This window comes from Phascolarctos cinereus, unplaced genomic scaffold, assembly GCF_003287225.1.
Source record: "Phascolarctos cinereus isolate Bilbo 61053 unplaced genomic scaffold, phaCin_HiC Scaffold_726;HRSCAF=1367, whole genome shotgun sequence".
Classification (NCBI taxonomy): Eukaryota; Metazoa; Chordata; class Mammalia; order Diprotodontia; family Phascolarctidae; genus Phascolarctos; species Phascolarctos cinereus.
Window position 1 is genome coordinate 302,163,397 of NW_027556098.1, and position 15,004 is coordinate 302,178,400.

Below are 15,004 nucleotides of genomic sequence, written 5' to 3' on the forward strand. Positions count from 1 at the left end.
CTCCAAGTCCAGTTCTCTAACCACTATGCCATGCTACCTTCTTTAACATGTTTTTATTTTTTAAATCCTATGAATTCCTTCTCTAATTACACTCAAATACGTCTGTAATTTTAACAGTGTATTTCCTCCAATGATACAGATTACAGCCCATCTTTGCCTACCCATCCTATATAGTCTTGACCATGTCCTTTCCAAAGCTTCACCACCAGAAGGCTACTCAATGAGCCTGGAGCCTTCCTCCTTACTTTCTCTTGCCATTGTATGGATATGAGTACATATTCTTTGCTCTTACCACCTCGTCAGTCCACATTCTTTGTTACACATAAGTAACTTTAATCACATCCTGAATACAACTTCTCCTTCATAATTCTTTGTAATATATTGTAGTCTGCTCAATATGTTGTAATATATTGTAGCCTGGTTCTTCAGATGATCAATTTTAATTCTCCAGTAACTTTAGTGTTCCATGTCTCAGAGTCATACATCACCTGAAGAATTTTAGGATTGAAAACATGGGCCTTTAACAGGTCATATGAGAAACAAGATGGCAGACTAGACATTTTCTCTGATCTCTATCACCTCTCAAAACTTTCCAAAACAGAAATTATACACCAAACATAAAGTAATTTTTAACTGTTTCCATGGTTGAGGACACGCAGAATCCAAAAGGCTAAAAAAAAAAATCCTCCAAAACTCAGAAACTGATATTCACTGACATGAAGCTCACTCAGCACACACACCACCCACTCCAACCTTTCATGCTACCAGCAGCAAGGCTGCAGTTAGCAAACTTAAGGATATGACATTGGCTCACATCAAAACTCACCCCTACAACCCAATTTTCCATCTCTCTTTCTAGGGGTGTGTGTCTGTGTGTGTCTGTGTGTAGCTTTTACACCAAACCTGAGGGAAAATGTACAGCACCCACTTTGGGCCAGTTCTGACCACCCCAAAAGTCAGTTCAGTCAGAGACCTAGGTTGGTGAACCATGAATTTCCCAGTGTGGGAAGAAGCTGAGACATTTTGAGATCCAGCCCCCAAGAAAACTACAATCAGAAGGAAGAGAGTCAGGAAGTGAGTGATAAGGAAAATAAGGTAGAGGCAATGACAAGGTTCAAAGTAACCCAAGATTTTAGGAAGAAGAAATCTCAAACACATTGAATATAAAGAGATAAATCAATAGAAAAAACTAACAACAGAAGTAAATACAGTCTCCAGATCTAGTAAATGAGTTCAGGTATCTATGAATAAATATTGCAAAATAAGGGGAAATGATTCCGCTTGATGAGACAGAGGACTCTATGAAATTTGAGAACAGTTCCTGAGTGGTTTAAAAGAGAAATGAGAATTATGAGAGCAGCATTAATCTCCTACACAATACAAATAATGAGCAGAATAGAAAAACTTGAATCTGCAATGGAAGCTTCACCAAAGAAACAAAAGAGAAAACAGGTTGGGAATACAAATACACAGAAGTGAAGGACAACTTAGAAGAGAAGTAATAGTAGTAATAATAATAATTTTAAAAAGAAGATATGCTCACTATGCAAGCAAAACATACTGATCTTGAAGACAGAATGTATAAAGACAACCTAAGGATCATAGACATAGATCACAGACAATCTAAGGATCTTCCAGAAGAACATGACAGGACGAAAAAAATCTTAACACCAGAATGAAGGAAATAAGAGAAGAGAACTGCCCAGAACTTTGGAATGTAGAAAGTGAAATTTCAGTTGCCATTAGAAAACCTTCAGATACAAAGGATATTTGAATGATACACAACTATTCCACACCCACTAGAAAAAAGGAGGAGGGAAGGGAATGTGTTGTAGAAAGCAATGAAATTCAAAAAAGTAGCCCAGCTTGACCTATCCTGCAAATCTGAGCTTAACCATACAGGACAAAAGATGGATGTTAAGTAATAAAGAGTTACAAATATTTAGAAAGAAAATCAGAACTGAAGAGATCATTTGCTTCTCGAACACCCCAAACAACAGAAATATAAGAGGGATGAATAAATGCAGCAGGCAAGGACAGCAACAGCAACAGAGTAACAACAGAAAGACCAGTGAGAGACTTCTTTCTAAAGGGTGCACAAGAAGACAAGTGTGAAATCTGGTAGAGGTAACAGTGAAGAGGATGGGGCATTACAGTATTTACAGTATCTACAGTATTTGGTGACATAAACTTGAAAAGAGCAAATTTGAAGACATCTCCACTCCCAATGTTCATATGAACTGTTTGTCCCTAACCTGTGGTACAGCCTTTGACTGGACATGCTGTTATATTTACCCCAACATAGATTTTGGTCCTCTTCAAGAACGAAAGACGACAACCAACCACCTGCTGACACCCAGCCTACAGATGAATGCTTCTTTTGTGGGACATTACAACATGAGAGGGCACACAAAAGGGAGGAGAGAGGTGAAGAAAGAGATAGGGAGTGAGTGATGCATTGAGGTCAAATAAAGGGTAGCAATGGGGGGGAATGTGAACTCTGTGAGGTCAGTGGGGTGGGATGAGGGGCCCTACTATAACACCTATAAAATCTGGCACTGTTCTGACAGTGAGGCATAATGGAAAAGAGGAATCCATGAGGTAAGCCCTACAAGGCACTGGTAGAAATTGCCTCGAGGGAAGACCCTACCTTGGAAGCTTTGATTATATAAAGAATGCAGAGAATAGAGAAAGAGGGAATGATTATAGGGGTCATGAATCAGAGAATGAGGGTCTAGTAAAGAGAGAGACAAGATGGATAATGAAGAGAATGTGAGAAATTGCTTTCAGAAAGGAGAACAGAAAATGAAATTTAAAAAAAATAATGAACAGGACTGGCTGAAGGAGAGGAGAAAAGGGTGGAATCTACTTGACTGAGAGGGGGAAAAGACAGAAGAAATATAACCAGATAAAAAGCAGCAGAGAGAACTAATAAACAAAATCTAAAGGGAAAGAGGTAACAAACAAGAAGGGAATAAGTAGATGGGGAAAAGGGCCAGTGGAAAGAGGGTCATCTTAAAAAAAGATTAAAGTAAAGTAAGGAACATAATACTGTATTTAGAGCAGAAGAGGGGAAAAATCATAACTTGAAAAAAAGGCAGTTTTAGAGACAGATGAAAGAAAATGTAAATCTAACTCATAACTTCAAATGTGAATGGATTAAACAATCTTATAATACAAAAGAGTGACAGATTGGTAAGAAAACAAAACTAAATAATCTGTTGCTTACAAGAAATACATTTAAAAAGCAAAGACATATGCAAAATAAAACTGAAGGAATGAAATTTTTTTCCCCACTATGCATCAAGTGAATCCAAAGAAGGAGGTGTTACCATCATGCTATCGGAAGAAATGATATGAAGGGATATATTATGAAAACTACAAAATGGATAAAATATCTGGGGGATCAACTTCCCAAAGCACACAAAAAACTTGTACAGATTCCATTACAAATCACTCCTTAGAGAAACAACCTAAATAACTGGAGGAATATTCAGTACTTATGGCTAGCTGTGTCAATATAATTAAAATAATAATACTATCAAAACTAATTTACACTTTTAATGGTTTACCAACCAAATTACCAAGGGGATGCTTTACAGAACTTAATAAAATAACAAAATTCATTTGGTAAAACAAAAGATCTAGAGTATCAAAGAAAATGATGAAAAGAAGGACAAAGGGGGTAACAACATTTCCAAATATCAAACTATATTACAAAGCAGAAGTCATCAAAAAATGTTAAAAAGTGAGAATAAGAGAGCAAAGAGAAACAGAACAGACTAGACAAGGGAGATTCAGAAACAACAGAACTTCATAGCCCAATGTTTGACAAAGTGGAAAATATAAATTATGCTCAGGGAAAAAATTCCTCATCTGAAAAAAACTGCTGGGAAAACTAGAAAGTAATCTGGCAGAAATTAGCCTTAGACTAAAATTAACACCACACTCCATAATAAATTCTAAAAATATAAGTAACATTAATATTAAGGATGCCACTATTAAAAAATTAAAAGAGAATCAGATCACATGCCTCTGGGTATGTGGGTAGAGATAAGAGATGCATCCTTAACCAAACAAGAAAGAGGTAAATACAAAAGATAATAGATAACTTTGATTACTTGAAACCGCAAAGCTTCTAAACAACATCAATGCATCTAGGATAAGAAGGAAAGTGATTGAATGCAGAAAAAAAAATTTGTATCAAAAATGTCTCTTAAATATTTGGTATCCAAGATATACAAATAATTAATATATTACTACTAATCATTACTAGTATCACTATGTACTACTAAAAGTTATTATATTTCTAACATATACATATTACTAACATATATTACTAACAGCCATTTTCCAATAAATAAATGATCAAAGGATATGAACAAACAATTCTCAAAAGTAGAACTCTATTCACAACCATGTGGGAAAAAAAATGTTCCAAATCACTAATAACATATGAGAAATACAAATCAAAACGGCCTGGAAATTTCACCTCATAACCTGAAAAATGGCAAAAAATGGCAACCGTGAATATTGGAGGGGCTATAAAAAGATAGGCACTTACTAATCCATTGTTAATGGATCTGTTAAATGTTGCAACCATTTTGGACAGCAATTTGGAATTACACAAAAAAGAGGTGACTAAACTATCCATACCCTTTGAATCAGAGGACTACATTACTGGGTTTATACTACAAGGAATTCATCAATAAGTAAAAAGTCTCCACATAATCCTAAATATTTAGAGCAGTACTTCTCATGATAGCTAAGAATCAGAAACAAAGCAGTGTCCATCAATTGAAGAATAGCTAAACAAATTGGGTACATGAATGTAATGGAATACTACTGTTTTAAGAAATGATGTGCGTGGGGGCAACTAGGTGGCACAGTGGCTACATCACTGGTGCTGGATTCAGGAGGACCGAAGTTCAAAGATGCTCTCAACCTACCCCTTTGTTGGAGGAGCCACAGGTGTTAACACACTACACATTTTTGGAATTTTTCAATGTATCAATCAGCTGAGCTGACTTTTTTTCCTCTCTAAAAAAATTCTATTTGTCAAATGGGATGGTTCTTCAGGAGGGGAAAAGGAATACATGGGATACTAAGATGATGTAAGAAACAGAAAATGTCTATGAAATTTTATTTTTAGAAAAAAAAAAGACCTCTGTTTTAGGAAAAAGCTTGGCAGTCACTAAAAGAATTTTGCAATTTCCCAAAGGCAATCCCATTATCTTTTCTTCTGTTCAATTTTGGAGCCAACTCATTGTCCAGCTATGATTTCTCTACAAGAGATACATACAAATGTAAGTGTTCTGTAGGCTTTCTATATGCCTGTATTATCATAGCCTGGATAACAGGCATTTTTCATCCAGTTTGTTTTTCCTACATTGACAGGCCAAAATTGTAAACAATTATGGATCTTATCCTTGTGATGCAATCAGCACATCACAGATCAAAAGAAGCATTTATAGAAAATTCCTCCTTGATTTTAACTCTAAGCTGGCCCTCCTCAATGACAATGGCAACAATTTAGGTAAGTATGTATTTCCTTGTGTTATATCTGGACAATAATGATCAAAAGGTTGTTAAACAAAGTTATGCCTGTTATTTTTCAAAGATTTTGTATAATTTTGACATGTGTCATAGAGATGCTTAAAGTAAACAGTAGAATTTCTCTTTATTAAATAAAGTGCTTTTGTAAAAAAAAAATCAATAAGCACAGTGGGACTGTGTATTCTTTACATCTTGTAGTCAGTCATGTGATGGTAAAAGATGAGGTCTACAGTGGAACACCCCTTGGAAAGGCCTGCTTACTGTGTATCTTCTGTAAGGATACAAGGCATATTTAGACAATTCTCAAATGTCTTTCTATGGAAAACTATTCATCTGGATTAGAGTTACTTGTTTTCTTATCAGCTTCTTTGGCATCTTCTTTTCCTCCAGATGCAATGAGAATCCATGTTTTGCTGCTTCTAGCACAGACCTCTCCTGTATGTACTTGGTCTAGTTCTTCTTTTCCTATCTTTGTTTGCTTCAATGTCATTTCTTCCTTTTCTATCAACATATCTGAGGCTGAAGTTAGTGATTAATGAAGTTAGTCTGTATATGGTGGCTCCATTGCCCTTGATAGTGAAAAGAGTCTGTGTAATTTACTATGTGCTAGTCACTAGGCTAAGTGCTAGGGATAGAAAGAAATGCAAAGGATAGTTTCTGTGCTCAAGGAGCTCATGGCACAGTTAATTACCTAAAGTCATACAGGTAATAAGTGGCAAAGCTGTGATCTGAACCCAGATCCATTTCTTTTCCCATTATATCTAGATACCTCTCAGTCAACTTGATTTTTATTATATTTTTATCATGTAATTGTGTTATCAATCCTTTATGTGGAAAGATAAACTATTTTCATAAATTACAACTATATGATACATTTTCATTCTCTAAAGGTACCCTCAAAAAAAGGATCAAAGAGGAAGGTTATAATTAAGTGGGGACATTGAAGAGGGTGGAACAGAAGAGAGGCAAGAAATCCCTCAGGAGGAAGTCATCAAGCAAACAGGAAGTAAGGGATAAAGTCCTTTTATGAACTTAAACCTATTTAAGTAACATAAGGAAAAGTGGCTGGGTATGGCTATAGAATTTACTAGCACTCAGCACAGTGTCTGGCACATAGTAAGTACTTAACAATGCTTACTGACTGGCTGCTATAGAATCAATATAACATCAATTCATATAGATATTTTTAATGAGATAAAAGTAGCTTAACTTTGCACTTCAGTTGTTTTTCAGTTATGTCTGACTCATCACCCCATTTGGGGTTTTCTTAGCAAAGATACTAGAGTGGTTTGCCATTTGCTTCTCCAGCTCATTTTACAGAGGAGACAAACAGGGTTGAGTGACTTGCTCAGGGTCACACAGCTAGTATCCGAGGCCAGATTTGAACTCAGGAAAATAAGTCTTCCTGACTTCCGGCCTGGCACTCTATCCACTGCACCACCTACTCTGAGTAAAACCACCTAACACCTGAATGCTTCACAATGGATTTTTATTTATCTGATCTGCAGTATTCCCCTCCTCATACCACTGGCCTTCTCAGTAGTAAGAATTTTCTTCAAGTATTGTTTTGGTTATATCAACCCTTCTTTAAAAATTGAAAGAGATCCCAAACGCTTTTTAAAATCAAAATAACACTTGTGTTTCATTGACTTCTACAATCTCCTGGCCTCATTCATTCCCATTTAATGTTCCCAACTAGATGTTCTCATCTACCCATAACATGCCACAGTTGATGTTCTCCACTCCAATCAAAAGACTTACTTTTCCTGCACATGGCTATCCCTCTAGCTGTTGAACATCCCATTTACCATTTCTTTAATACCTTACCCCATTTCTCTGCCAGAATCTGTATTTCCTTTCCTTTAAAATATTATGGAAACTCATCTTTTCTGTGGTGTTCAGATAATTCCATTAATCTTCATATCTTTCTTCTTCCTACAGGTCTTCCCTAACATTCAGTACTTATGTAGATTTCAATATAGCTTTTACTATTTTTATACCTATTGATTTTGTCCATGTGTAGAGTAAGTATTAATGCCTTTCCTATGTAACCAGTTAAATTGGAAGCTCCTCAGGGAAGTATACCTTTCCATTTCCCTGAAAACTTCCCTAGACATCAAATTGATTCTATGCCAAGAGCAACCAACTGGAAAAAAATAAAACTGAGTAACTCAGCAGGAAATAGCAACAGCTTAGAAACTAATGCTAACAGTTTTCATCTGTCATTAACCACTAATTTTCTCTGTGAAACAGTTACTTTCCATATTTATACAGCAGTTATTTCACCTATATCACCATAAAGTTAGGCTAAAAGAGTTGAAGGCAGAAAAAATTAAGCATTGGGACACATAATTAGAATGTTCAACTAGAAGAAAATGGGATTTTCAAGACAGAAAGAAAAGCGATGAAACAGTGTTGTGTGCCCAGATAAACATCTCCTAAATCCATCCCTCCCCACTCCCAGCTCCCCCTACCCACCCTGAACATATCAATGTTTCCACATTTAGGAAACAGGAGGTAAAAAATCTCTTTTATACTGAAAGAATGAAAGACACCATGATAAAAGAATGATACCATGGTAAATTTAAAGCTATGAAAATAGACACTCCATGAAACAGACTTTAGGAAGGATTTTGCTTTTCTATTAGCACAGTCTCTCATTAAATAACCTAAACAATATTCTGGTACACAGAACTGCTACAATAATAGCCTTATCTATTATTTATGACCACTTATGATCACAATCACTTAAAGACCGTATTCATTAAGTTTATAGATGATGCTAAATTGAATAGGATTTTTAACATACTAGAAAATATGAATATACGACCTTAACCAATTTTGTCACTTTAAAAGAATGGGTAATAATCATGGAGATCCTATCACACAGGTGAAAATGACTGTTAAGCTACAAGGACAAAAGAATTTGGAAACAGAAATTGAACATAGTAAATAATACAATGCTGTAGTTTTTAAAAAGCAATCTCCTATTAGAATGCATTAACAAAAGAATGACATAAAAAAGCTAGAATACAATTATAATTGATGTTTTAAAGATTTGTCTTAAAAGTATTTCCAGCTTGGGATACCATGTTTTAAGAGAGATTCAAATAATAGGCTACCTCAGCCCAAACCTTGTTTACAAGTTATACTTCCAAGTGCAATGAACACACCTAGTACTTGATACATATTTGTTGAAGACATAAAAATAATTATGCAAAGACCTAGGAATCCTTGGGAACTGGATAATTCTAGAAATAATACCCAAATTCTACTATGGGAGAATGCTATGGAGAACTACAATCATGCCTCTCCACCTCAAGATCCCCCCAAGACCTAATGGAAGGTACAAGAACCCTAAATGTAGTTCATATGGCCTCAAATTAGAATATTTCAATTTGTGAAACAAAGACCTTAAGAAAACTCTCCAGAAACATGGACAAAGGAGAATGATTCATTGCCCTTTCAAAGGGAAAATTAGAGCTCTTAAAAGTATAATAACAGTTGGAAGGGATTTAGAGGAGACCAGCAAAAGTGGTTAATAGGTTAAAATAGGATTTACAAGGAAATACTGAAAATTGAGATTATTTGATATGAATAACAAATGATGAGGGCATACTTCTTTCAAAATATATCAACAATAATTAAAGACTACTAATATTAAAGTGTTCCTAGCTACTCTGCACTCAGAACTGTAAGAAACAGGTGACCTAATGCTGTGTATTTCTTAATATTCTCCAAATGTCCATACGATGCATTGAACCCTCCAAAAGTAAACACACATATACACACTTACAAACACACATACATATACACACACATATACACACACACACACACACACACACACACACTCTATCATTAAACTTGATATCCTCCATGAAACCCTTACTGTGATGCCTCATTGCAAGGTGGAGGTGACCCTGAAAAGTCAAAGGCTACCCCCCAGTGAAACAAAAGCCTTGTAGGTTTTACCAAAGCTAGAAAAGCTTCAAGGATGGGGCCAATGATGAATTGGTGTATGTTGTCTAAGAACCAGTCTAGCTAAGTGTGGAGAGAGGATCATCAACAGAAAGCTGAATACCAGGGAATTAATTTTTCAGTAAAGGGAGTACTCACATCAATGAGTTCACGAGTCTTTCAAAGTATCTAAGCATACTTGATGACCACACTCATTTGTCAAGCAAAAGTCAAGAAAATAGAACAAACTGAAAATTGGCTCATGCTCTGCCCATTTAGACTTATCTTGAAGACCAGGATTTTGATCTACTACAAGGACCAGAAAATGCATGCCAAAGTAAGTAAGCAAGAGATCGTTTCAATTGCTTACCTGTTGGTCTTTTAAAAATTCTTTAATTTTATCCTGCATATGAAAAGCTTTGGGAATGAAAGAAATTCTATATCAACTTACCTTATTTTTATTTCTAAGAAATTTGGAATCTGCAAAGTAATCAAAGCTGGGCAGATAGTAGAGGGGACTTTTCTCAGAAGAAGGTGAAGAAGGATTAAAACTTTTATTTCTATTGCAGCAGAAAATAAAATAATTTTCTAATAATACTCAGAAGCAAGTTACTATTGAGTCTAATATCCTTGAAAAGTAATTCCAGTTGGTAAGAAAAACATTCTCCAAGAGTTGAATACAAAAGAAAATCCTATTCCTATACAAATCTAAGTGACTTGGCCTACAGAAGAAAAATAAAACGAAATTATATTCAACTATAAACTGAAAGGACACCTGGATAGTACAATAATCCTTAGGGAATGCTAAAAGTCAGTTTATTTATTAAGAAACGTGTCCCAGATTAATAAGAAAGATGAAAAATATCAGTCATCAGGGTTCAGGCTTTAAGCCTGACCCATAAATGCAATGTTACTTTAAAAATACATACCTCTATAAAAAGAATTAAAGACAGTACAGTAATGAATATTTTTGTACTTTAATAAATGAAATGAGTCAATGACAATGAAACCAACCTTCCATAACAAGGGCCTAAGTGAAAACAACAGCTGGAAATATTTATATAGCCAAATTAGTGTTGTCAAAAGAGCCAATTCAATCTGATAACTGGATTCATCTATTGAGAACTAGCAACCAGCAGCCAATGGCCTCACTTCCAAACAAAAAAAGAGGTGTGATTTCAGTAATAAATAACAACAGTGAACCTTGAAGGCATGAACTTTTAATCTCTTTATTGTTAACCAATGAATGTTATCCAAAATAATAGATGTAATTGTAGCTTAATTGAACAACATAAAATCATGATGCTAAACTCTCACTAAGGGCAAAAAGCATAATGTAAATTTACTTTATCAAATGATTATTAATGTATTCTTAACATGGCTGCATGAGCATGTGCTCCCAATGGTGAGTGAGAAGCTACACTGCTTTGATCATTATGAAAACCCAAATTACAAATGGTTGTTCTTGCGTTAGAAAAAATTCAGACAGCTTTATAAATGGATTAGATCCATCCATTTTAATTCAAATCTATATATTATAGATTGTGAACAGCAACTATAACCAGTAATTTTTCAACACTGATATTAAGCTGACATATCAATGTTGGTGCATTTATTTCAAAGGGGAAAAAAACCCCAGAATCCACTGGAGGCACAGTATTTTACCTGCTATGGCAAAACTTTGGAAAACTGGAATGAATGCTCATGCTTCAGTGCACCAAACTTGGGATCTCTATCAAGGTCCCTTTGAGTACTTCAGGTCACACTGTAGGAACATTCTCTTCCACAAAGCAAAGCTTCAAAGCATGTGCACCATGTTTGCACACCAGTCATTTCAAAGTTAACCAGCTACCTTTGATCCCACAAAGCTGAAATATATTAAATACAACTTTTCCTTATCATGATGTCTGCCCAACTTATTCCTTTTTGAAGTCAGCATAAATTTTTTAAAAAAGCACAAGAGAACTTTTTCAGATATAAGCTGAACTTACTGTGCATGGAAAAATGCTTAATAAAATGGCAATATTAATAGATAAATGTAAGTTTGAGTACTTAATACCAAACAGAAGGTAGCTGAACCACCCTCAGAGAAAATAAGGCTTTTCTCCCTCCTTAACTCCAAATATGGGCACTTTACAATGAAGAAAAACAATTTAGACCATGTTAGTTTTTAAGATTACTTACGAAGGACATATTTGAAATTAATATAAACTAAGTATAACACACAAAAATATGATTAACAATTCAAATGTCTCCTCATTAACAGGCTTAGAAAAACAAGCAAAATGATTCAGATATTAAGTATGCCTAAATGATCATGAAATAATTATGCCAAGAAACTGAACTATAAATTTTCTTCATCTAATGTAAGGGCAGCATTTCCCCACCAGTCACTCCCTCTTTCTCATTCTCTCTCTCTCTCTCTCTCTCTCTCTCTCTCACACACACACACACACACACACACACACACTCCCTTCCCAAACATACAACACCCCTCCAGTAAGAGTATACCAGTGAGAGCTCACAATTGTAATACAAATCATAAACTTTTACAATTTAACTCAACAAAAAGGCAGTTAAACAACGAGCAGTACAAAATCTCCTGAAGAAAAAGGAAATCTTTTTCTGAGGAAGCCTATTTTGTGATCTAAAAGAATCACTATGAATTATTAAACTTACAGCCTCCATGCTCAACTTTATATGGTGTTTGAAAGACCAGTCATCATGTATATAGTTATGAGGTAGTATACTACTGCCCCCTTCTTTGGAATTGATGTTTTCATATGCTCCACTGCAAGAAAGGTCTAGATTTTTGTCAATGCAAATAAATTATCAGTAAATACATACTTTTCTTTAGTAAGGCATATCTGAAGAACAATATTACTCAAGCCTTTCAGTAGTCCATTATTTGCAGGAAGTGTTCCATCCATAAGTTCTCTTTTAGTACTACTGCCTGCTGTCTAGACCTTTATGAACTAGAAGGCATGGAAGGCCATCAAAGGATGACAGGAGATTAAACACCAAGCAATTTATGTAAGAAAGAAGAACTTACTAAAAAAATAAGCACATCTAATTTCTAATTATGTGAATGAAGTGGAATTGTTTTAAAAATAAACAGCTGCACACCACACCACTCAGATATTTATAAGACTTTTTTGCATTCTTTATATATTGGGCCAAGGCACCCCACTTTGCTACCTGCCCTCATTCATAAAAGACTGAAGGTCAATGATTTGTGTAAAGGCAGAACTCTGGATATGTGTATGGCAAGAGGTGTAAAGGGCACCAAAAGAAAAGTGTGGGTAGGTGGATGACTGGATGAGTAAAGGGATGCTGAAATATATCAGAGAGTAATGTGAAAGGGAGAGGGGAAAACGGAGTGTCCTACCTAAACATTCATAAGTCCCTATTGCCAGAATCCTTTTCAATTCTCAAAGTGCTAAGATCAAACACACATTTGTCAGTCATTATTGTTAGTGTTAATCTTCAAATGGAAAAACAATGAAAATGGAAAATGTGACAGGTGATGGAACATGCTTCCTCATTCCTCAGCCAGAAAAGAAAGAGAAAAGAAAACAAATATCAAGCATAATGTCATACTGCCTTAATGTTGAATAGCTTCCCTTAAATTTGTCTTTTTAACCACCACAGTCAAACTGGTATAAGTGCTTTGGCAAGGTGGGATGCAATCCATCAAATCTGCAAAGGCCTGCTTTTCACTGTTGGTGGTTCAGCTTATGAAGAACATATATGCAAAAATAACAGCTCTCACATTGCTTCAAATTCATCAATACGTTGTTTTGTATTGCCTTGTCGAATCTGCCGTAGCGTCTTGTACTTGTCACGGCCCGCTTTAACATTTTCAGCATGAAGTACGTCGTTTTGTGTTTTCTTTGTTTCATCTCTGGCTTGGGCTAATTCTGAACTTAATGCCTATATTAAAAAAAGATGCATATTTACTTAATTTATTGACAAAACTTATGGCTTCTTGATGTCTTAAAATTATATGAACGGCAAATCTTTGGCTTTTCACCTGAAAGAAAATTTTAGGGTAAGTTCTGAGATTTTAAATCATTTTGCTAATTGCATAATCCCCTTCCACTGTCTTAAAGGCCTTTTTTGTGAGGAAAACAACTATTTCATAAATCTTATGTGGCAAGGTCATGGTCCTTTCTACACTGAGTCTGACCTTACTGGCAAATGTTTAATGAAATATGAAAGTCACTGAGAGGCCAGGTGAATCAGGTTTCTCAATCTGTTTAGGTAATAACATGATAGTGCTGCATGTAAGTCTAAATTTGCTTGCTGTCTTCATCCCAAATCCTAAATCTTTTTGTATAAAGGTTTTCAATTTTGTTCCTTATGGCAGTGGTTACGAAGCAAAGTTATTTCAAGATATAAAATCTGTAGAAGAAAAACATTTTTACTAAAGTAGTTTTGTTTTACCTATTGAGACTTTCCGAAATTGTTACTACCTAGATCTTATCCTATTTTAGTTTCTCTTTTTCACAAATAGCTTAATCTCTTCTCACTAGTACTAAAAGTCAGAAAGGAGTAAAATAACTGAAAGTAGAGAGTCTGAAGAAGTACAATGACTAGCAGTACTCACATTTTCAGTTTTGATCCTAGTTATTATGAGATATCTCCCTATTAAAATGGAAACTCCAGGAAGGCTAGGATCATCTAAACCTGGGCTCTCCCCAGTACCTAGCTGATACCTAATATGGCAGGTACTTAATATATCTGTTGTTAAACAGAAAGAGGAAAAGAACTGTCATTTCCTTTAATTAAAAAAAATCTATTCAAAAGACTTTTAGATCATGTAATATTTTCAAAGTAATTATGTTAAAAAAATCTCCATACTAGTCTCACTATTATTCTGTTACTACCTGAAATGGAGACTAAATAATTTTAAAATAATATTTAGATATTATCAAATTTTTTAAAGAATAAGCAATACTTAAATATTTTCTGTGTGAACACTAGGTAAAAAAGTGCCAATCTGTTACATTAGCATCTACTAATATTATATACAAATCAATCCTAAATCTGTACAATAAACTTGCCAATACAGAATAAAGTAACCAGTAACTATTCACAATACTAGCCAATGTTAAAAAAAAGGCAAAAAGCCTATAAATTTCTGAAAATGTTAGTCTTAAGAAAATAAATCGCATATATATAAACTTGAGCTCTAATTTTAACATATTAATTTAATACCTGTAACTGCTTCTTCACACGTTCATTTTTCTGTGTTTCTGTAACACGCTCTTCCTCACTTCTATGATTCATAACACCATCATTAGACAGTTCAGCACTAGCTTCAGCATTATTCTCATCATGTTCATCATGTTCATTCTCTGTTGGAGGAATGACTGGTGGTGGGGGAGGTGGGGGAGGGGCAGACATTACAGTTTTCAGTTCTTCTTTGGTCTTCTCTAAATCTTCTTGGGCTGCAAAAGCCTGAACATTAGAAAAAAAGTTTAAA

At 34.9% G+C, this 15,004-nt stretch overlaps 1 protein-coding gene across 1 annotated transcript in view; it reads right to left on the bottom strand.

The window, feature by feature from the left end:
- Positions 1–10,477: 10,477 nt before the first annotated feature.
- Positions 10,478–15,004, bottom strand: part of RDX (radixin) — a 92,223-nt gene continuing 87,696 nt past the window's right edge. The window contains exons 13-14 of the mRNA XM_020996104.2: positions 14,737–14,979; positions 10,478–13,449 (exon numbers count right to left, since the gene is read on the bottom strand). Coding sequence (XP_020851763.1) covers positions 13,285–13,449; positions 14,737–14,979 — 408 coding nt within the window. The 3' untranslated portion in view covers positions 10,478–13,284. The remainder of the gene's footprint in view (positions 13,450–14,736; positions 14,980–15,004) is intronic.